At 44.6% G+C, this 24,286-nt stretch overlaps 1 protein-coding gene across 4 annotated transcripts in view; it reads left to right on the top strand.

The window, feature by feature from the left end:
- The window catches only part of AK5 (adenylate kinase 5), a 224,024-nt gene extending 199,922 nt beyond the window's left edge, over positions 1–24,102 (top strand). For 2 of the 4 annotated variants that reach the window (XM_014740125.3, XM_005610487.4), the window contains exons 13-14: positions 4,914–5,105; positions 22,724–24,102. In XM_014740125.3, the coding sequence (XP_014595611.2) occupies positions 4,914–5,105; positions 22,724–22,792 (261 nt within the window). In that variant the 3' untranslated portion in view covers positions 22,793–24,102. Of the gene's footprint in view, positions 1–4,913; positions 5,106–15,901; positions 16,009–22,723 lie in introns of those variants that run through there. The other 2 variants (XM_070268838.1, XM_070268837.1) reach the window with 1 other exon arrangement.
- Positions 24,103–24,286: the final 184 nt, after the last annotated feature.

The raw sequence follows: 24,286 nt of genomic DNA, 5'->3' as shown, positions 1-24,286 counted from the left end.
GGAAGCCTGTATGTGATTTCTCTATTACCTTCCTATTTTCTATTCCCAAGGCTTGTTTTTCCCCCATTGAATTAATCCTCTGTGCCTTCAGAATCCAATATGGTGTATTGAGGAAGGGAAAGATGTCAGCGAGTGTGCGTGTGTGTAGATGTGTGTGACAGCGGCAGGAGGAATCTGAAGGAGGAGGTGGGGTTGCTGGTCACCATCGCCGTCTCCCCCCCCCAGCTGAGCACCCCTGGTTATAGCGACTTTGGTGTTAAGAAGCCTGTACTCAGAGCCCGGCTTTATAACTCATTGGCAAGTCATTTAACATTACCTATCTCAGTTTCCTCTTCTAGACAATGTAGTTTGAAAATAGCTACCCCAGTGCTTGTTGGGAAGACTGGACGGAATCCTGAAGAGTGCCTTACACGTGTCTAAGGCTGCATAGGGTGTTCAATGAACTGTTACCGTTTTTTTCAAAAATTATGTGTATTTTTCTGGTTTTAGAAATAAAAATTATATAGATATGAGACAATACAGAAAAATATAAAACAAAGAATAACTAACCACCCAGAGATAACCCCCATTGACATTTTGAGGTATGTTCTTCCAGTTTTTATTCTGCTCATCTTTATACAGTTAAAATCAGATAGAACATATAACTAACAGAATAATAGCTGTTATTTTTCGAGCACTTAAAATGTGCCAGAACTGAGCTGGATGCTTTACTGATGTCATTTTATTAATCTTTACAATGCTATTCAGTAGGTATTATTATCCCCACTTTATAGATTATTATCATCTCGAGGAGGGGTGTGTACTTAGCCTGACTCCCTAGTGTGAAATGGAAATGCTTTCCTGAATTAACTCAGCCTTTTACTCAACAGCAACCCAACTAAACACATGTCAATAGGAGTAAATGCACGGGCTTGCTCTTGGCTTTTCCCTCCCAGGAGCCTCTTAGCTGAAATTCTGCCCTTCGCCCAAATATGCAGACAATTTTCCTGGATGTATGAATGATGGCATTATATCCCTCTGCCTGACTACTCTTAACTATCTCTTAACACTTTCCATCCACAGAATCAGTGATTCTGTTTATATGTATTTATCAACGTATTCTAATCTTCAGAATGGGCTCTTAACTAAAACAGGTTAGGAGTCTGGCCAAGGGACTTTCTAGATGATGTGTTCTAGTTGTTTGGAGGTATGGGGAGCCAGGGGGACCACCTTGGGATTTTCCACTTGGGATTTTCTGTTCTCTTCCCCTGACTTCTGGTTCACTGTAGAACTTTAAGCCATCTTATGGCAGTATGGGGGCTGGAGTTATGGTGGCAATGGGGTGGTATTGCTATTATTAGGGTTGTGTGTTTAGGAATGCTAGAATGACTCGGATACCCTTCCTCTATGGAGTTCCGCAAGGGATATACCCCAGGGGTGAGAGCAAATTTGAATAACCATGCGGCCTCGTTGTTAGCCAGGGCCGGGAGACTGGTAAATATGCCAGAGCGTGTGACTTTAGCTAAAAGTGTTGGTGGGACCTCTGAGTCTTTCTAAGCCCAAATCTGACCAACAGGGGCTTTTACAGTTCAAAGGGATGAATGCATAAATAACATGGGCTCACATTTCTGTAGTACTTGAAATGGGCCAGGCGCTTGACACGCATTAACCCGTTTAATCCTCACAATCATCCTATTGAGATAGAAACTATTATTATGCTTGCTTTAAAATGAGGAAACTGAGGCACCCAGAGAGAACAAGATAGCTGTTATTCTCAACACCAGAGAGTTCCTGGCTGGCATGACCATGCCCACTGGTAAATATGGCCTAACCACTGTCCTTACTTAATCAGAAGAAAACGGAAGTTGGGGTCAGAGGAGAGCAGGGTAAACTCCTCCTCCCGCTGGAGTTACCAAGGCAGAGCCACGATCACAAGCCCACTGAGGCCCACATCCTGCTGGCCTCTTTCAGCCGGGGGGGGGGGGGGGGGGGGTGCGGACCCCAACTCCACCCCAAGAGCCAGCTCTGTGAAATACAATGAAATGGCCTCTGACCCTGCCCACTTCCTGTCCCACTACCCCGCCCTCCTGGCCTGGCTCCAGTGGCCACCAGGAGTCTGGCCTGAGGCCCATTCTGAAGGCTCTGGCCCCCCAATTAGGGCAAAGTCGCCAGGCTTTGGAGTTACCCACAGCTGGATGAGCACTGTCGCTGGCTAGTCTTCAGTGACCTCGGGCACGACGGCCTCTGTGAGCCTCCATTTCCTCCTCCTTAAAGTAGAGAAAACCCCTCCCACAGCGGGGCTCATGGGGTTAAGGGATGGCCGGCCCATCCAGAAAGCCGTAGCACAGTGCGCTCAGTTGCTGGGATGTTGCTTCGGCATCTTGACCGCCCTTCAGGGGTCTTGTGTCTTAGTGGGGATCCCCTGAACACCCAAAGGCCAGGAGGCAACCAGTGCTGGCATTGCGGGGACAACACAGGGTGATGTGGAGGGCAGGGAGGTGTCCCCAAGTCTCTGTGATTCATTCAGACAAGGACAGAGTTCTCCGCTCTCCAAAGTGTTTTGAAAAATAAAGAAATGGAATTTCATTCAGACATTTCAAATCTTTTTAGATATTGAAAACATCAATAGTACAGGCCACTTCCAAATGGAATGACTGTGTGATGCCTTTTTCTATAGGAAGGGAGTGCTGATTCAGGATGGATAGATGAGTCTTGGCACGAGGAAATGGTTTAGAAAAGCAACTTCTCAAACTATTTGTGAAGAATCACCTGGAGATCTTCTTAAAATGCAGACTCTGATTCAGCAGGTCAGGGACTGTGCATGAGACTGCATTTCTCACAAGCTCCCTAATGATGCCTAATGATTCCTAATGATCCCTAATGATGCCTGCACTGCTGGTCTGGGGACCATGCTGGGAGAATCAACGTGGAAGACAAAGCTACCTCTGGTCCTGTGCTTTTTTAGGTCCAGAGGGTCATTTACTGCCAGCCCCTGCTCAGATACACATTATCTCTGTACCTGAATGAGTCCCTGAATTATCTTTCCTGTCCCCAAGAGTGGCCTGAAAACCCCCCACAATTAGAAAAATCGCCTAGTCTTTTCAGGCAGCCCCAAACAGCAACTGATCCAGGGAGCCGAACTCTGCAACTGAACCCTAGGCTGCCTCCCAAGCTCGCCCTCTGCTGGTGGACAAGGGTCATTTTCTTCTAAACCTTCACCCAGCCTTTCTTGCTGCTCAAATGCTCATTTTTGTTTTCCAATTAATACAGGCAGTAAACTTGCATGACATATTCCAGAGGTTTATTTCACGCTTTCAGATTTTGGAGAATTTTTCTATTCTGTTCCTTAATGCACATCCCTCACAGAGGGTAGATAAATGTTTGATCAACACTCACAAGTTGGCAACTTATGATTCCACGTGTCGCCTACAAGTCCTCCCCAAGCCTGGCTTTGTTCTCACCCATCCCAGGCACTTTCCACAGTGGGGTGGCAAGCCTTCGTTTCCTTACAGCCTGACCACTGCAAGATCAGGAGGGAGCAAGTTTCTTTTGATCCAGAGTTGAGGTTGGTAGTGGAGGCAAGATTGGCATCTCCCAGGGACATCAGGAGCAAAAGAACACTTAAGAGAGAGATGGGAGATTCATGCTACCAAAAGCATGTCACCATCAATCATTCATTCAAACATTTCTTAATCACCTACTATATGCAAACTTGGGACTAGGAGCTAAGCACTGCCAACTCCTGCACACAAGGAGATCGTAGCCTAATATGGGAAACCAGCATGATAGCTAAGACTTGTTGTTTGCTATACGCCAAGCAACATGTTTGCATTACCTTATTTAATTTTTTTAACCTCTTGGCAATTCTGTGACCATCCTCATTGTACAAATGAGAAAACATGGGTGCAGAGAAGTTGAGTGACACTTTTAGTTAATGATGAAGCCAGATTGCTTAAAATAACAATTCGATGTTTTCTCTAAAAGGTTCTGAGGGTCGATGGGCTCGGCTGGCTGGGTCTCACTTGGGATCCTTTATACAGCTGCAGTCAGACAGCGGCTAAGGCTGAGTACATGTGCCTGGAGCTAGGGCTGGGATGTCTACGACAGCTGAGGGCTGGTCGGGCACCTCTGTCCACATGGCCTCTCCATCTGGCTAGCTTGGGCTTCCTCACAGCTTAGCAGTCAGAGTAGTTGGACATCTTGGATGGCAGTTGACCAGGAAGAAACTGCAGTATCTCTTATGATCTTCTAAAAGCATGTGGCATCATTTCCACTATATTCCGTTGGTCAAAACAGTTACAGGGTGGCCCAGATTCAAGGGGGTGGAGGAATGGACTCTATGTCTCAATGAGGGAAGAGCTTAAAGTGTACTGAGGCAAGGAATTGATGATGACCATCATGGAGACGAGCCACCACCCCAGGATTCCACCCTAAGCAGCCTGACTTCAACCTTCGTGTGCTCAACCATTATGCTCTGCTGACCCCCACATAGTGGGACACAGTCACATCATGCTACTGGTGGCTGATATAAGCTATAATGGTGGTACAAAAGAGGAAGTGGTTAGCTCTGCCTCAGTAGGTCAGGGAAGGCTTCCAGGAGGAAACACACACATACACACACACACACACACACACACACACACCTCCCCTCACTGTGGAGGACAGATTGTGACTGCATTGGATAGCTTACTATATAATTCCCATATTGTGTGAGGTGACAAAAGCTGAGGGCAAGAGACAGTTCTGAGGCAGCGTATGGAAAGCCACTGACCTGGAAATGAGGAGCATGAAGTCCAGACCCAGCTCTGCCACGATGTAGTTCTGGGACCTTGAGGGGAACCAGAAGGCCAGAAAAGGAAAGAACTAGGGGTCCCAGGCAGTTCCAGAACATCGCAGAGTGGAATTTCTGACCGTGTTGTTCTTCCCACCCCCAGATTGGAAACCCGCACTTGGTGATCTGTATGGACTGCTCGGCAGACACCATGACCAACCGCCTTCTCCAGAGGAGCCGGAGCAGCCCGTGCGCAGACGACAACACCGCCACCATCGCCAAACGCCTTGAAACCTACTACCGAGCATCCATTCCTGTGATCGCCTACTATGAGACGAAGACACAGCTACAGAAGGTGAATTATTTCACTTCCCCCCTCCAAAATGAGCCAGTTACCCTTTTTTTTTTTTTTTCAAGAAAAGAGAAAAACTGGGGAAATTTTGGTTAAGGATCTGGGAATTAGAGCTGCATACAGCTGCACAATTTGGGCCAAAATATGGCTCCCTTACTCTCTTCACTTTTGTGTCAATCAAAGTTAAATAACTGTCATCATATGAATTATGAAAAGTTGGTCATACAGTTTTCACAGTTGCCAAGATAGTTTTTCCAAGAGAGAGAGAAAGGGAGGGAAGGAGGCATGGATGAGGCATAAGTTCTGCCTTCCAGACCTCAGCTGAACAGGATGATCTGAAAGATGTCATCTAGATCTAAAATTCAACAACTTGGAATTCCTGGATTTTTACGTGGTTCATAGTTGCGCTTGGCCCTTTGCCTCAATTTCTTGCAGTAACTCACATTGGGAGCCGCAGTATATGGTACCGGGGGAGCAGGCAATTAGGTGAAGCACTGAAGAGACTGTGGGAAACAGGTAGCATCAACTTAATGATCATGAGTGACGATCCATACTGAGTCACCATTAATTTCGTGAATTTGGGAAAACTATCCAATCCCCATCCATCGACTTAATAAATAGGTGTCAAGCACCTCCCATGGGCCATCCATTGCCCTGGTGGTTTGCAGCAGATAATAAAGTGTGGTTCTTCCTGCTAGAGCCTAGGGTGTTAGTGGGGGTGATAGACAAACCTGTGAGCACAATATGCGACCAAAGCAGGCACAGAGTAAGTTCCTAGGGCCCTTGAATGCAGTCTGAGGGGAAAGGAAAGACATCAAGGAAGGTCACAGGAGGAGAACGAAACTAAGCCACAGGATGGGGTGCTGTGAGGGCAGCGGGGCACTCCACACAGAAGGAGCCCCAAGTGTAAAAGGTCAGAAGAGACAAGGAACTGGGCTCGGCTGTGACATAAAGTACCAAGGAAAGAGGGACAAGAGATGGGGATGGAGAGGCAAGCAAGGACCAGATCAAGATGAACCTATGTAGGAGCAGACAGTTGTCCTGAGATGATGGGAACTACTGAAGGGGACAGACATGATCAGAGTTTTTATTTAGAATGCTCCCTCTGCCAGCCTTGTGGAGAACAGATCCCAAGAAGGTAAGGCTAGGAGACCGCTGGGAGGCTGGGACAGTAATCTGGCAACAAAATCCTGGGTACTCAAAGCAGAATAGGAAGAGTGGACACCTACTTCTTGCTCCTCACAGAAAGTTAATAGGAGACATTGATCAAAAAGTAACAAACTTGCTCTGAGGCAGCTACATCATCAATTCCTTGGGGAAAACCATTGATAATGAATTTTTATCTTCTAAACCTGTTAGAAGATAGGAGGTCCATTTTGCAGAATCCTAATAACTTAGCCCTGGGTATAGACATCTGAGAGATGCTCCTTGATTTAACTCAGGGATGTCAGATATGTGGCATGAGAGCCATCGCCCCCAGCTTCCGTCTGCATAGCAGGCATTGCTGGTCCATCGTGGCACTCTTTCCTGCAGTATCCAGATGTGGCCTCAGAGTGTTTGTGAACCCAGCACTCCAGGCAGCTACTACCAACTGATGTGCAAGATGAAACCTATTTGTTGTGCTTCGTGTATGTAACCTCTGGTTACCACAGAAAACAAAGACTTAGGTCTTTAAAAACAACAAACAAAAAGTGCACTACATAAGAGCAGGGTCTTAAGAATTCCAGCTTTCAAAGGCCTTTCCAACATGAGTGATTTCCACCCTTTGTGCAGCCCAGGACACATATGGAAACTATCCAGAGAGAAGAGAATTTCTTCCACTTTCAAGATTGGTAGAAATGAGAGAATCTCTAAGTATTTCAGAGTTCAATCACTCTCAGAGTCAGAAAATCTCTTTTCTCTCTCTCTTGTATTATTCTAACCTAAATTCTACACACTCGCAAATGATTGACCCATCGATACAGGGCTAATGGAGTTCTCAGATAAATCTGATTTCGGGAATCCTCCTTAGAAATATCTAAGTTAGTGGGAAACGAAGCTTCCAGTCCCATTTGGCTCGTCTCTTCAGCTTCCCCTGCACTTTGGAGATGCTGGCAGCTGGGTCCGTGGTGAGGTAACATTTGTGATCCACTTTGCAAATATTTAGAATTGCGCCAGTCCTGACTCCAGCGCGGTGTGGCCTCCAGCTCTCAGGACTCCCAGAGGGCCTCTCGGGGAAGCTGCTTTGACCCGCTGCCTCGGCCCGGGCTGTCCTCTCCCCACGCAGCTGCAGAGATGAACCAGCCTCCGCCCCACCTAGTCTAAGGACAGCAGGGCCAGAGTGCTGGGCCCAGGGAGGTGAGAATTGTTGGCAGGTGTCCCGTGGGGTTTGCCAGCAGCTTGGACTACAGAATGGGGACTGGAGGAGAAGCAGGGGAGGGGGCCAGGCTTGTTTTCCATTGGAGAAGGGGAAAGCCTCGGTCCCTTCGTGTTCTCTGGCCTGTGGGCTCCTGCCTAATCTTCTTGCAACAGCTTCAGCTCCCCCTGGATTCTAAGTGACAGCTTGTCTTGTTCCTGTGATGTTCTTTGGATTGTTAGCACCTCCTCCCTGTCTCGCTGGTTTATAGAGCCCGAGGTAGGGCTGCCCACCATCCAGGTGGGCTCCTGGATCACTTAAGGGATTTTCTGAAAACCAGGTGGTGTGGCGAATACACTTCAAGATGCAGGCGAGACAGATCAGGAGCTCAGCGAGATTTATTTTGGAATTAGAGCCATGCCATGGTCCAGCCCAGAAACAGACCACCCTCCAAAGCACTTTCCTCAGGCCTCGGTGTCGCCCTGTTATGCTGATATTGAATCCATCAGCTGACACCCCTGCCTAACGACAGCCAGCCCTTTTGGCCACCAGCTAGCCAAAAAAGTGCAATGCAGTTCCAAACAAAGGTAATTAAAAAAGCAAAGCAGAATTTACACAGTCACTGCCTTATTCTTTATGTCCTTATTATGCCATGATCACACAATAAAGTTAGAACTTCTTGTAACATAAACCAAGGGGCAGAGGCACCGGTGACACAATAGATCTCTGACTTTTCAACTGTTTCCTGCTCTCATGAAGCAGCTTTTCTCTGTACCTGAGAAAGAGCTGGAACAGACCTCTACCCCATTCCACTCCCTTCCTCCTGCACTCAGGGCAGACCTCATTCCTCAGTTGTGGCACTTCTTTCCCACCCAATCTGGACGCTGCCTCAGAAACTTTCTCAGCACGGCAGTGTGACAGTCACCCCCAATTCACTGGAGTTGACCCATAAGAGGAAGCTTTTTTTCCCTTTGAGTGAGAGAATTTCTTATTGAAAAAATCATTGAGCATTTGGTTGTGAAAAGCACAACAACTGGCTGAAGGCTCCTTGGTGGAGAAAATACTGGCCTGAGCATCAGAAAGCCTGAGGCACATGGTGCGAATGAGCCTGGTGAACTCGGGTGAGTCATTTCACTGCTCAACCTCCCAATTCTTCACCCTAAAATAAAACGGATGGACAGAACATGATCTCCGGGAATCCTCCAGGTCTCTCTGTGATTCTCAGAAGAAAAGGATGTTGTGACTGTGGGGATATCAGTTAGGACTCTTTGTTATAGGTAAGAGGCCCCAACGCCAGCTGGCCTAACCTGAGACACGAAACTTAATTTTAAGGTGACCCAGGGCTGAAGCGCAACGGTAGGCCCAGGAAGGCTGTGGGGCCAGGCTTTACTCCGCTTCTCACATGTGTCCTCTCCTTTTCTCTCTCATCCAGATTGTTCTCTTTCTCTGGCCCAGAAGCCAGAACATGAGCACCCTGCAGCTTCCACGTTTACATGTTCCCACAGCAGTTCCCAGTTCCAGAGAGCAGTTTTCTGATTGGCCGTGCTTGGCTCTGGCTCTTCTCCCCAGTCCTTTCAGCCAGGGCCAGGCAGGTGGTGGCACCTGGGGCTTTTCCATTTGTTCTGAGGATGTTTCACTGTGTGCATACTATGTGTCAAAGAGTATTCTTGGGACTGGAGACACAGCAGTAAACAAGACAGACAAAGTCCCTCACTGGAAAGAGAAAAACAGTAGACCAGAAAGCAAAACAGTTGCTGATAGGATAAGCTCTATGAATAAAACAGAAGAGTGAGTTGTTGGGCGTGGGTGTTTTAGCTGGGTGCTTGGGAAGTCTCTGAGGAGGGAGCATTTGAATTCAGATCTGACTGATGTGAACATGGCTGTCTGGGGCGCTTCCCTGGGACTTGGAGGGGAACAAGGAATTCCCAGAGGAGAAGGGCTTGTTGTGAACTGACAGAAACCCCAGAAATAGCGACCTGGAGTGGCATGTACAGACTTGTATGAATTGATATTTAAAACCTCTCTTTTGCTGAGTATAAAAGTAACATCTACTTTTAAAAAAGAAATAAACTAGAAAATTTAGGAGGATAAAGATAAAAATCATCCAGACTTTTTCCACCCAAAGATAACTAGTAATGAACATTTTGATTTATTTTCTTATTTTTCTCCATTTTTTGTATACTCTTTGCTCACGGCATGGTTAGACCAGAAACACCCCAGGCCGTAGATGAAGAGGGCCTGACAACAGACGATATCTTTCCCTGGGTTACTTATTAGTCTTAATCAATTAAAAAAACAAAAAGAGAGTCCAGTGATTTATTAAATATGCATTTTGCAGATGCAGAAAATCCAGTTCCTTGGCAACTTTGCTTTGTAAAGGAGAAAATAAGTTTTGTTCAGCAGTTCTGCTGCTGCAGTGTCCTGACTTGATAAATAGTTTGGCCATTTTTAGTAAGTCCTGAAATACGGCAGTAACTTCGTTGTTCTGGGTAGTCATCCTACCTGGCAGGAGCTTGTGTGGACTGAGGGATAAAGATGAAAAACACATTCCCGGTCCCGCCAGGAAAGGAGTGGAAGCAGAAGGCACCATAACATCAGATTTCACCCTTTAGATGCAAAATCCACTTGCTAACCCTTAGTCGACTGGATTCCTAAGTTTGGAGACTAACACAAGTAAAGGAAAGCCCAAAATTACTTTATACCTTGAATTCTCTGTACTTGAATTCTTAATTATGATGCTTTTTTCAGTTGGCTAAAGGAACTCCAGCTAACTTTCAGTTCAGTTTCTCTGGGAATATCTGAGAATGTCCTATCGTGACTTTATACACAAATGACAGTTTCACTGGATATAAAAGTTAGGCCATAATATTTTTCAATCAAAAACCAGTAAACACCGCTGCAGTCTTTTCAAGCATTTAGTGTTGTGGGGGAAAAGGCAGAGACAAATTTCGAAGGAAACTTTTTCAACTGGTACCTTTAAAAAATTTTTTCCCACGTAATTCAAAATTTGTATCCAGACATAGGTCTGCTTTCCCTGACTTTCACTGGCAGAGGCACGTCTTTTTAACTTAGGAAAGTTTTCTGTAATTATTCTTTGGTTATTTTTTATGTACCACCATTCCTTGTTTTTCTTCAAAATTCCTCAAAAACAAAAAATTCTTAGATCTCCACTCTCTTCCTTCTATACCAGCTTAGTCCAATAGACATGTAATGTGAACCACATATATAATTTTAAATTTTCTATTAGCCACATTTTAAAAAGTAAAAAGAAACAGGTGACACTAACTTTATCAAGTCTTTGAAATCTGGTGTCTACTTTATGCAGGCAGCACACCTCAGTTCAAAGCAGCCACTTTTCGAGTGCTCAACAGCAACACACAGCAGTGACTTCTGTACTGGAGAGCACAGTTCTGTTCTGTAACCCACTCCATTATTTTCATTTTTTTTGAAAAGAATATCCCAGATTTGCCTTCCACATTACCCATTCAGTTGTAAAAAGACATTCAGCTTCTCTAGCTGCCAACATTCATTTTCATTCTCATGTGTATTTTTGTTTGCCTTAGCTTATTCCTTTCATCTCATGCTGTTGCCTTTTCAGGCTGAGCCTGTTCTCATTTCCTGACTTCCTGCTCTTGTTTCTTAGCAGCCATGTCTTCGTACACACTGGTTAAACCAGCAACAGTGCACATGAACTGTCCTTCCCGTGTGTTCTTAGAGCCCTGTTTCTTTCTCCATCCTTGTATTTATCATGATTTGTTAGAATTACTTCTTTACTTCTCTGTAGCTACTAAGAGAAAGTCAGTTCTCTGGTGGGAAGAATTATGTCTGTCTTATTCACAGCGGTATCCCCAGTGTGTAGCACAGAGCCTGGCCCAAGAAACAAAAAATACACAATAAATATTTACTCTTGAGTATTTAAAAATTTTCCAATTTCTGCATTATATGATTTTCAAGGATCTTCTCTCCTTCTGAGTCACTGAAATAATGTGCCCTTTGCCCTTTTCTGTAGCTTTTCCCCCAGAAACCTCAATTTGTTTGTTTAAGTTCACTCATCTTCCGTTCTGTTTATCTACTGCTGTTCCTGACAAACCACCTCAAAATTGAGTGGCATAAAACAACAACCATTATTTGATACTTGTGGCCTCTGTGCATCAGGAATTTGGAAGACGCACAGTGGGGATGTCTCTCCCCTGCTCCCCGGTGTTGGGGGTCTGAGCTGGGATGACTCAGACACCAGGGGGCTACCTCGGCCAGGGCTATGGTGTTCTTTAGAGACAGTTCTTCATTTGCATGTCTGGTACCTCCACTGGGATGGCTTAGCCAGCACTGTCAAGCAGAGTGCCTACAGTGGCCTCTCTAGAACGGCTTGTGCTTCTCACTGCACTGCCCCTGGGCTCCAAAGGTGGCGCCCCAGTGAGAGCCTCCAGTGAATGTTCCAGCGGCAAGGCAGGAGCTGCAAGACTTCTTCTGACCCAGCCTAGGAAGTCACACAGCATTGCTTCTGCTACCTTCTGCTGGTTACAAGAAGGCCAACCCACGTTCTAGGGGAGGGAGATTATGTGTCATCTCTCAGTGGGTGAGTGGCAAGGTCACATTCAGAAGAGTATGTGGGGTGGGAGATATCATTGCAATGTTTTTGGAAACTGTAATCTGCTACATCCTCCACTTCAGGGCTGGAGGTGGAGGGCAAACCTCCAGACCCACAGGATGTGCAGATTATCATGAATCTCTCACTTTATGTGCCCTTGAGTACTGGTGGCACCCGGGACTGGTCACCCTCAGCTCTCACGTTGGAAGGCGCAGTGGGGTACACAGCTCCCCCTCTGGTCTCCACCGTGTGGGAGGCTGGCACCGAATGTGGAATGGCGGGGTTGAGAGGGCTGAGCAAGGACCTCCACCTCCCCGCAATGCGCTCATTCCCTGGGCTCTTCCTGCTCACCCCTCCTGCACCAGGACCAGTCCTCTGAGTTTGGGATGTGTCCCCCCTCCCCTCAGATGTCCTTTTGATAATGCAGTCTTAAGTTAGATGTAGAAAAAGATGTCCTAGTGGGGCATAGGAAGAACAGCTCTTGCCTTTGAAAGTTGTGGCCATGCAGCAGCAGAACAGATACCTGCTTTTCTGGTCGTTTTCTGAGTCAGGAGCACATTATGGACTCGAGCTCCATTGGCAATAGGTCACAATCCAAGTTTTCAGAATCCTATGACTCTTCACATTTTCCTGGCTCTCCATGGATATTTTAGTGGGAAGTTGGGAGAGGCTATCTCAGGTGTGCTTGCCAGATCCCAGGGCCCAGGAGGTAAGGGAGAGAGGGGTGTTCCCTGGAGATTCTCGGAAGAGCAAATAGCTACGTAGAGGAGAGCGTTAGCAGGAGATTCAGTGCTCCTAGCTGCGTTAAAATTCTCAGGTGTTCCTGTTGGTGGCTGGGATTAGATTTATTTCAAAGGGTTATTTTCCAAATTACTAAGGTAATGCCCACTGCAATAAGTGAGGAGTAAAGGTATCTATCTGCTGATCGATCGATCGATCTATCTGTCTGTCTGTCTGTCTATCTGTCTATCTATCTAAAACAGTTAACACTGCTCCTTCCAATCCTACTCCCTTCAGATAACCAGTGTGAACAGTTTATTGCGTATCTTTCCACCTTCCCTCCCCCCTCCTCCTCCTCCTCCTCCTTTCTCTCTTGTTCTCTCACTCTCTCTCTCTCACCTCAACCTATCTACTCTGTAGTACAAACACACATCCCCCTCTGTGGTGGAGAATTCTGATTTTTTAAAATATTACCATCCTGTACACATTTCTCGGAAACATCTGGAAGTCAATACATAGCTGAATAACATTTTCTTTTTAATAGTTATGTAATATCCCATAATATGGATATTCTGTAGTTTATTCAACCAGTTTGTAGTTTGGTTGTATTTGTCTACTACTAACGACTATGAAGTAAACAAACCCCCTTATTCGGGCTTTTGTTTCTGGTGGGAGAGCCTGCTGAGCTAGTCCACGCAGAGGCTTTTGTAACCCATTTGTCTCCACTCCCCTCTCTCTCCACGGTGCCCTGAGAAGAGCTCTCTGAATAGAGGAAAGTTTTGGGATTTCCCAGTCCCTGGATGCTTGGCCCCTTCTGTCAGTGCCCCGCCTCAGCTGAGGGTACTTCTCAGTCCTGAGGCCACTGCCTCCCGGACCCAGAGCCACCAGCAACCTGGATTCAGAGACAACTCTCCCTCCCGCCTGCCTGCCAGCCCAGGAACAAGGAAGGTTTTCACCTTGAAGGAGAAAGCGACTTCAAGGAGCCCCAAGGTTCTCTCCTCTCACTTGACAAATGAGGCATAAACCTTCCATCTGTCTCTGAGAGACTTAAGAAACTCATTCTTTCTGACTCTGCTTGAAACAGTTTTCTCTCCACCCCCACCCCTCCTGATTGTCAAGCCATCACTAGATTCCTGCAAAGAGCTTTTGATTCGGTGCAATATTCTTGGCACCCCTGCGGCCCTGTAGAAATGAGTTGTGCTCACTGCGGGCTTGTATCCTCCCAGAACAGCAGGCAGAAGAGAACTCCAGACCTTTGTTCTCTTCTGTACACATTCTTGATTTCCTTCCTCTGTGGTGGCCTTCGTCCCATGGCGGGTTTTGCCTTCGCCCGTCTTCACGTTACTCAGAACCCCTTCAGGAGCCACTGCCGTGGATTCTACCAGCAGAGGATCAGTGCTCGTCCATCTGAGTCCCTGACTAGTCACAGACATTTATGGGCATCTCTAATGTCTGAAGCATGGTGCTTAATGCTGGGAATTCAAAGAGGAAGAGAGACATATGAAAGTCTGCAGCCCCAGCCAGGTGGTAGATATAGTACTAGGATTTACAGAATGTTCCAGGTCTTTGGGAGCACAGAGCTTGGGCCTGGAAAGGTAGATAAAGGCTTCAGAGAGAAGAGGACATTTGAGCTGGGTTCTGAGGATGAGTCCAAGTTCATGACAGACGGAGGGGAAGGGACAAAGGCACTGGCAGGTGGAGGAGCTCAATAATGTCACCGTAAGATGTAGTGCCAACAGATGAATTAAAGTGGGGGCAGGCTGGACTGAAAAGCAAGGCGACGCAGGACTATGAAGGGCCTTGAAGCCATTCATTCATTCATTCCTCCTTCATTCAATACATTTTCTAGAGCAGCATTGCCCAGTAGAAATACAATGTGGGCCACATATGTAACTTAAAATATTCTAGTAGTCACATTAACAACAAAGAAAAGTAAAAAGAAACAAATGAAACAAACAATACATTTTACTTAACCTAATATATTCTAAGGATTATCATTTCAACATGTAATCAATATAAAAATTATTAATGAGATATTTTTGCATTCTTTTTTTTAATATGTCTTCAAAATCTGGTACTTAAGCATATCTCAATTCAGATGTGAAATTTTCATCAGAAATACCAGAGTTGTGTTTGTATTTCATAACATTTAAGATAGAAAAGGTAGATTTCATATCCCCAAGTTGTTCCAATATATTTTTGAATTTTCCAATAACTGAATCAAATACAGTTTTAAAAGTCAAGTTAATTAATTTTAATAACATGGTATCAAAAGTTAGTTCCTCCATTGTACTAGTCACCTTTCAAGTGTTCAGAAGTCACATGTGGCTCCTGAGTTTGCTAGCACAGTTCTAGACTATGCTAGAAAGTTTGAGCTAAATACTGTAGGTAAGGGAGGGAACCACTGGGTAACTTTAAATAGAGAAATGACTGATCAGATGTGTTTTAGAACGGTCACTTTTAGAAAAGATGACTTTTTTTCATGTCTGTGAAAAATCTGTTAGTCAAATTTAAACTTCAGACAGAATTGGGAGGAAGAGAAAAAAGAAGGAAAGATAGTACCATGTGACATTTTAAATGGACAAACTGCTCGTCCTTTGGGAAGTGCTATGTATAGAGAAGCCATTAATGTGCAGATTATAAATCATCCTTACATTTTTGCTAAAGCTTGTCCTGAAAGCTCTCTAAAGCAAAAGCGTATATAGTCCTCCTTCTTTCTAAGGCCTTGAGAATGAGGAGAAATGTATGTCCTGATCAGATATGAGAAATGGATGACTCCCCAGGGGCAGTCCTTTACATAACCCTAACTTCTGAAAAATGCATCTAATGATTGTCCCCAGTGGTGCACAGACGCTGCACATGAAGGGCTTGGCTTTGGCTGAGCCACGCTGCTCTCCTCTGGCCAAGAGGGGTCCCTGTGTGTGAGGCTCTGTCTGGTTTGACAGAGGACAAGATTAGCAGAGGAGGAAGGTGCATACACAATATAATCACACCACTCTGTGACAGCATGGATTTGTCCCAGAAGCCCCATGACACCAATACCTGAAAAACAAAACTAAAACGCAAGCCATGTTTTGAACAGTGTGGGAAAATTCAGCAAAAACACAGCTAGATCTGGGCAGTGTTTGAAGCAGCCAACTGTTTTATGGTTTACAGATTCATGGAATGTGCAATTCCCAAAGCGGTGTAACTACTTTCCTGATTTAACAATATGTTCTGCTGACTGCTGAGAAATATTATCACTGACTGCTCTCCTTTGAGAACTCAGGTGAAAACTCAGAAATTTAATCATTTTTCCTGTTCACTGTTTTTAGCTTTTTTTATTAAAAAATCTTTCTATATTGATCACTTACTGCAGGATTTTATATCAAATCTCAGACCAAAAAAGGGCAAGTTCTTAAAGTCAGAAGCAAACCCACTTACCTAGTTTCCAATTAAATACATTAAAACCTCATACATTCTGACTTTGATGATTCAGATTTGGAGATCTTTTGGAAAAAGAGCATTATGAAACTTAACTTTTACTATTCTTGGGAAAAGAGGGTTGTTGTATGTTATAAGTATTGATTATGGAGCAAAAACTTACCATATATTGTAGGACATCTTATTTTCAAGTTTGCTCAATTGTTGAGGAAGTCTCCTTCATGCAAAACAATCAATGTGCTAATTACACAGGATTCTTATCTGTTCACTAAGGCCATTCAACACCAGCACCTTGTCAGCTGGTTTAAATTGCTGAAGGTGTAAACACCAAGAATAGTTCCTGTAACTTACGAGGCGCTTGGTAAGTGGGTTCTCTTCCATTTCCTTTGAGTTACACAGTTATATATGAAAATATAGAAGCCACTTATTGTTCTCTTAAAATATTCTCCGTGTGGGAATGAGGTGAGCAGGGAGAATCCATGTTGAGACTCAGGAAATGTCCGGGTAATCTGTAGAGAACCGACGGGGAAGTCTGGAGAGTGGACCGAAGGCTTGGGTCTCACCCAGTTCAGCTGGGCTCGCATTTGCTCCATAAAAACCCAATCCATACCTTTCCCAACACACACACACACACTCCTTCTATAACAAAAATGAAGCTGCCTCACTGCCTCTAGAATTTTATTCTCAGAACTTTGCTTTTTGGGCTTAATCAGAATCCCAGACAGCTTCCTAGATTTCCCAGTCACCCAAGTCAAAGACTGTTTATTCCACCTAGAAAGCCTGATTATTTTATTTTGTCGTTAAATCTCCTCACGTCCTCAGGCTCCATAAAGGCACACGCCACAGCATGTGACTCTGGGTGGGTGGCAAGAGAAGCTTCCTTTTATTTAATTAAATAAATAAATCTCTGTATTTAAGCCATGAAGCAAAATGAAGAGGGAGGTTTTGGATGGAAACAGAAGCGGGAAATGGTCCAGCTGAAGCTCCAGGGCATGACTCGCTCCTGCGGCCCGGCCCCCAGCTTCCCCCAAAACTTCAGCTTTGGCCTGATTCATAAGATCCAGCTGGAAAGCCTTCGGCTCCCGGCCATTAGAGGTTAACAAGAGTCACCCCTTAGGCACTTGTGCTCATTAGCCCTTGTTTCTGAAACCAAGTTGCCCAGTTTTTATAAGAGAAAATCCCATGTCCTTCCATAAAGTCCAGATTGTGGGTCAGAAAATGGGCTCCAAGAGTGTATTTCTGGCCCCACAACAGCCCAATTCTGTGAGGAAGGGGCAGAGGGAGTGCAGAAATGGGGATGCCTTCTTCCCTTTAACTTTTCTTTGCCTGCCTATCTAGAGCCAGGCACTGAGGGCACAAATTCTGAGTGACTGCCTTGTCCTCACAGAGCCTACTGTCTAGCTGGACGTGTAGATATTCAGGATAATGGTGGGTTATATCTGGCCAAGAAGTGAAAGACTGCACGTCACTTTGACTTGCAACCAGTTGACTGTGTTGAAGGAGCCATTTAGTTCATTATGATGATAAAGGGGGAAGGTAACGCAATGAACTGAAAGGGTGTTGTAATGAACAAATGTGTTTTCATCAGAGTCTAAAGAAATTCTGGATAATGGTCAACCCAAATTATGTGAATCCAATGCTGGCATCCCATTGAATGACCAGGTCATCAATTATGAAAAATAGAAAAGACGTAATCAATGGTCTTTAAAAAAAATTTTTGCACTAAATTTATCACTGTTAAAAGAGACATAATAACTATTAGATAGGAGATAAGAATGTGGGACATATAGGCCTGGGTTTCTTTTGCAAGGAAGATAAATTTAGCAAAGCATCTAAGGTTGGAGAATGTTGGGTAGTACTGGTTAGAGGAGAAGGAGTTGGAGGAGGGAAATGTTTCAGGGCTAGGTAGAAATACGGCGGGTTAAGTCAGTTAAATGCAAGGAGCTAGTAGAGTTCAGCCAGACAGTGGGGAGAGCAGATAAATAACGAGGAAGACTGCAAAATATCAACCACCCAGAGAGAATATAGTTGGGGTTTGTCCAAATGAAGCCGATGGTATAAACCAGCTGAAAGTCCCACTACAGGTGTCCCTAATTGTCCTGAGAAGACTTACGTGCAAATGAAGTAGAAGATGACTCGGGCTCAATCCCTAGGCTAATTAGCGTCCTCTTGTGGGGAAGATCCGGAGGACTTTGGAAAGTGTTTGTACCAAGGTCAAAGCATTGGACACGAGGACAAAGAACTTACATGACGTACAAAGGGTCGTACTGAGTCTTTGTGCTCAGGGACCTTCTCGGGGTCCGGAGACCTGATGTATCTCCCACTGATAAGGTCGTGGACAGCATACATAAGCCGAGGGTTTGTGGATTTGTATCTTCTTGCCCACGCTCACTGCAAGGAAGGGAACCTGAAAAGGGGCAGGGAAAGGCAGTCAACGAGCCCTCCCCTTCTCCCTCCTTCCAGGTTTGATGAGGCAGTCAGGTGACTGTTCAGAGCGCAGTGGGCAGTGGCAGATTTGCTGAAAAGGGATGTGAGGGGAGCAGACATTCCAAGGCGTGTCTCGTAGATTCAGATCAAAGCTAATAAGGCATTAGGCGGCAATACAAAGGAGTGACATGTCGATACCCACCACAGCGTGGATGCACTTTGAAAATATGATGCTAAGTGAAAGAAACCAGTCACAAAGGACCACATAATTCCATTCGTATAAAATGTCCAGAATAGGCAAATCTATGGAGGCACAACCTCATCCCAAACTGTTTTTCCAGCCTCCTCTCCTTCTCCTTCCCCCAACCAAGCCGCTTTTGTTATACCCTCAACAAATGACCCAGTGCTTCCTGGAAAACCCAGGTGCTTTCAGAGCTCCAAGCCTTGGCACGTCCTGTTCGCTCCAGAGGGAAGACTCCTTCTTTACCATCTTCAAATACATATGCGTTCCGCTAGGCTCAGCTTTACTGGAGACACTGAACTGAACAGTCCTGATGCCTGCTGCTAGGAGCCTCAGCCCCACTAAAATGTGAACTTAGATTCAGATTAGCACAGAATACCAGAGCTGGAACCCACCTCGAGGCTCTCAAGTCCTATGTCAGTCCTCTCATTATAGTAGAGGAAACCGAGGCCCCAGGAGGATGAGTGGCTGGTCTAACTCTTGAAGCTCATAGGGGACAGCATGGGTATCGTCACTCCTAATACAGTGCTCTTTGCGTTATACTTCAAACTTTTTGCAATTCTTTTGATTAAACAGATATTTATTAAAGATTTTTATGTACCTGTGTTTGATGATATCAACCCATTCCAGTCTTATGTGACTCCCCATTATTCTCATGTAATAGAGTATATAAGCCTCTTTGTAGTCAACCTCTGCTTACCATTCCAGCTTCACTTCTTGCTGTTCCCATCAAATTGGGCCATCCTGCCATTTTGAATTGGTGGATGTAATGTAATGTAGTCAACAAGCACAAAGACTTTGGAGTCAGAGACCTGGGTTTGAAACAGGTCTCTGCCACCTACTTAGCTGTGGGACCTCAGGAAATGTAATTCATATTTCATGGCCTCAGTTTTGTCACCTGTGAAATAGGGATAGCCTGTCTTCAAAAATCATTGTTAGAGTTACCTGACTGTTTAAAAAGAGCTTATGCTGGGGAGGTGGAGTGAGATGGAACAGGGGATGGAATGAGGGAGCAAATGAGGAGGGAGGGACCGAGCGAGAGTAGGAGCCAGAAAGGGAAAGGGGGGGGAAAGAGCCAGGGAGGAGAAATGGAGGGAGGGAGCCCAGAGTGGAGGGGGGACAGTGAGCAAAGCAGGAATGGAGGGATGGAGGAAGGGGCTGAGAGAGGGTGGGAGGGAGGGAAGAAGGAAGACAGCTAGCAAACAAGGGAGAGCGGAAGTCGGGGCGGGGGGGAAGATAAATAAATAAAAAGCACTTAGCTTCATTAGTGGTAAAGTTCATTATTTTAAATTACGGTGACAATGATAACTTTCCTCAGAAAGCTTCCTGGCCTACCAAGATTGTGTGAGGTGCTCCTTTATCCACAGCGCCTGTGCTCCCGCTCTAACTATAAATTCCTGTTAACTGTCTCTGCCCTGGAGCTGCGAGCTCCTGGAGAGCAGGACTGCTGTGTCTGGTTCAGCTTGGTCTCTCCGGCTCACAGTACACTGTTGGCACCCAGGAAATGTGTGTTGGCTGGAAGGAAAAGGAAGGAGAGGTGACGCGATAGGCAAGGTGCTGTGAGGGCCATAAGCGTGGCAGAGGCAAAGTTGCTGCCCCCAGATGCGAAGCCTCCAGCGGGAGACAGTTGCCAACGGCTGTCTTTGACTCCCCTATAAGAACAAAGTATGACACATTGGGGGGGACTTAACAATTTTTTTGTTTCAATTTTTATTTTCCCGTATTGTGCAATATACATACAGGAATGCATACAAGTAACATGTGCAGTTTGCAGAATTCTAAAATGAACACCGTGCTCCCACGTCCTCCTGCTCACACCTCCTTCCTCTCCCCAAGAGGGAGCCACTATCCTGACCTTTGCAATCAGCACTTCCTTCTCTTTATGGTTTCACCCGCTATGTGTAGATTCTTAACCAATATAATTTAGTTTTGCTTGTTTTTGAACTTTACATAAATTGAATCATACTATACACATGTTCTTTTGAGACTTGCTTCTTTCCCTCAACTTTGTGAGATTAATCCATGTTGTTGAATGTAGCTGTACTTTTTTTCCATTACTATAGTATTCCGTTATATGACTATGCCACCATTTATTTTTCCATCTACTGCTGATGGACATTTGTCATTTTTCCAGTCTGAGGCTATTACAAACAAATCTATAAATGTTGTATCTATTTTCTGGGATATTTAAATGTGTACTTTTTTTCTTTTTTGGAGAATTCATTCTACCTCTGGAATCATTGAAGTCCTAGGGCTGTGAAATGGAAACTAGTTTGCAGAAAGAAGTTAGACAAGAGTTGAAGTGTTTCTAGTGTTTCAGTGTGGTCCAAGATGACCCACATCAAAATCAGCTGGAGAACTGGTTAAATACGTGGGTTAGAAGGCCTAGCCCAAACCTACCAAAGGAGAACCTCTGGAGATGAAGCCTGAAAAAGCTGCGTGTTATCAAGCTCGCAGCCCCCACCCCCACCCCTTCCTGTGAGTCTTATTTGGATCGCCAGGCCTCTGCTTCCTGTGGATGTTTCATGTGTGGTGGGATGAATCTCAGTGGCTGGCACAATGTCGGGACATTTTGAGAGAGGGAGGGGTAGCTGTGCCTTTGTGCCCAGGAAATCAGCTCCTTTCCCCTTCCTCTGTGCACTGGCGTCTCAGCAATCTCCAAGCAGACTCTGCCCTTAGCACACCTGCAAGCTGAGGTCCCAGCTTCTGCTTTCTTCTCCCCTCCCGTGCCCCTTGTCCCCCAACCTCTGCCCTTTTCCCACCCTGCTCCTAACGCTCTGGAACACTCAGAAGTCTCATTTTAACTAATTCCAAAGTCTTTCCGTAACCTTGACAGGGCACCTAGTGTTTCTTATTGTTGTTGTTATTTTAAATAGACTTCATTTTTTAGAGCAGTTATAGGTTCACAGTAAAATTGAGCATAAAGTACAGATTTCTCAGATTCTCTACCCCGAAACACACACAACCTGCCCCAATATCAACATCCCACACAAGAGGAGTACATTTGTTGCAACTGATGAACCTACATCAACACATCAGTATCACCCAAAGTCCCCAGTTTTCCTTAGGGTTCACTCTTGGCGTTGTACATCCTGTGGGTTTTGACAAATGTATAATGACACGTAGCCACCCTTATACTATCATACAGAATAGTCTCACCACCATAAACAGTGAACCACGTCTCTGTTCCACCCAGTCATTCCTCTCTCCCCAGTCTTTCTACCAATCCCTCCTGATCTTTTTACTGTCTCCATAGTTTTGCATTTTCCAGACTATCATATTGTATGTAGTCTTTTCAGTTCCTCCATGTGTTTTCATGGCTTGTTAGCTCACTTCTTTTGAGCACTAAATAATATTCCATTGTCTGGATGTACCACAGTTACTTAACCTTTCACCTACTGAAGGACATCTTGTTGCCTTCCAACTTTTGGCAATTATGAATAAAGCTGCTATAAACATCTGTGTGCAAGTTTTTGTGTGGACAAGTTTTCGACTGCTCTGGGTAAATACCCAGGAGTGCAACTGCTGGATCATATGGTAAGAGTATGCTTAATTTTGTGAGAAACTGCCCGACTGTCTTGCAAAGCAGCTGTACCATTTTGTACTGCCACCAGCAATGCATGGGAGTTCCTGTTGCTCCACATCCTCACCAGCATTTGCTGGTGTCAGTTTCTAATAGGTGTATGTATAGAGGTATCTTACTGTTGTTTTAATTTAGGCACCTAGTTTTTAAACTACTCTTCACTTTTTTTTCTGTGGTTTGGGGTTCTTGTCTTTTAAAGCTTTGCACAGCAAGACATAAGCAGGTAATCTTTTTTTAATTCTTAAAAATGTCTTATTTACAACATTTCTCAAGACTAACTCTCTTTTTTTCCTTTTAAATACAGATAAATGCAGAAGGGACACCAGAGGAAGTTTTTCTTCGACTCTGCACAGCTATTGACTCTATTTTCTGAAGCAAAAATGCATGTTTGTTAAGGAGAGTGGAGACAGAGAAAAATACTAAAGGTTCATCCCTTAACACAGTATGTTGTTCCGAGTTAAACCTTTTCTGTCCCCTCAAATCCTGACGTCGCTGTTTGCTTCCCAGCTTGGCCTGTCTGAGAGGTGTCTGGAAATCATGCATGGTGTATCTGGTACTATCCAACCTTTTCTTCATAGTTCAGACAGCTGTCTGCACTCACAGCACACACACTTTTCTATCAATCACACAGGCTGCACCTCGGAGCTCAGTCAGTATGTGAACAGCACTGCAGTGCCAGTCTGTCAGTTGTGCCCTGAGGACGCTCTAGAGGGTGATCATTTGGTCCTACTCTCATCAAATACGGAGTTAGCTTCCCTAACTCCCAACACATCTTCCTTCCCCTCCCCAGGATTTATATGCTGTTGCCTGATGAAGGCTCTCAATTTAGGGGGCAGGCTTGGGCCTCTTCCTCTCGTGGCTATTTCCTCAAGTCTCACCCACTGGTAGCTCAGAGCTAAAGAGATTGGATTGACAAAACAATGCCAATTATGGATAAGAAATTTGATTCAATTTGAACACTTTGATAAGAAATTTTTAAAATGTGAAATTTTATAGCTTTTCCAAGGCAGCAAAACCCAGACTAGTCACCAGTAACATTTCTCGGTTCATTTTTATGAAACTGGCTACTTGGAATACTGTCATAATGGCTAAGAGAACAAATTGGATAAATTTGTCTAACCTAGTCTCTTCTGTACCTGGCGGTGCATTTCAGCAGTTAATTAATACCAATGATCAAATGTAATTTAAAAGCATGAAGTGATCTGTTATTGCATCCACTGGACTAATGACAACATATAGTTTTGATATTAAATGATCACCTATTTACTTACCATTGTTGCCAAGCAAGTAAGAAATACAGTAACAAAACTCATGAGGGTGGGAAGGGGCATGTCAGTACATGATGTTAATAGAGATCCCAATACTGTATTTGTTTCATACAGGCCTTTTCCAGGGGTTTCAAAACCTTACCATACCCATATGTAAAATTGTTTCCTTGCATCAAAACAGTGAAATTTTGGTTCTCTTTTGTGCTATCTGTTGCCAAACCAGAGCTTCTTACATATTCTACTGGAACAACTGCATCTTCCATCAGTCACTACAAAAGATCATAGTTTCAGTTTGCATGATTTTCGTTTTCTTCAATGGTTGTGCAGATAAGGATCCATTCCTGGGACAAAATTGTATTTTTAAAGTCATTTTTTTCTTGAAATGCATATGTACAAATAAAATAAATGGAACACAGGATAACTCTTTTTCTATTTATTTGTAACTCACATCATTCTGGAAAGCATTTGAAGCCTTATTCCAAACAGAATTAGAAGCAAACACAGTAATAGTAAGATTTACGATATGCTCATATGGTTTTAATTTTGGCCATAGATCAGTTTCGAGCTATTACAGAGAGAACTCTCAGTGTATTCATGAT

Source organism: Equus caballus, chromosome 5, assembly GCF_041296265.1.
Source record: "Equus caballus isolate H_3958 breed thoroughbred chromosome 5, TB-T2T, whole genome shotgun sequence".
NCBI lineage: Eukaryota > Metazoa > Chordata > Mammalia > Perissodactyla > Equidae > Equus > Equus caballus.
The sequence above is the reverse complement of the archived record's forward strand: the minus strand, read 5'-3'. Positions and strand labels throughout refer to the sequence as shown.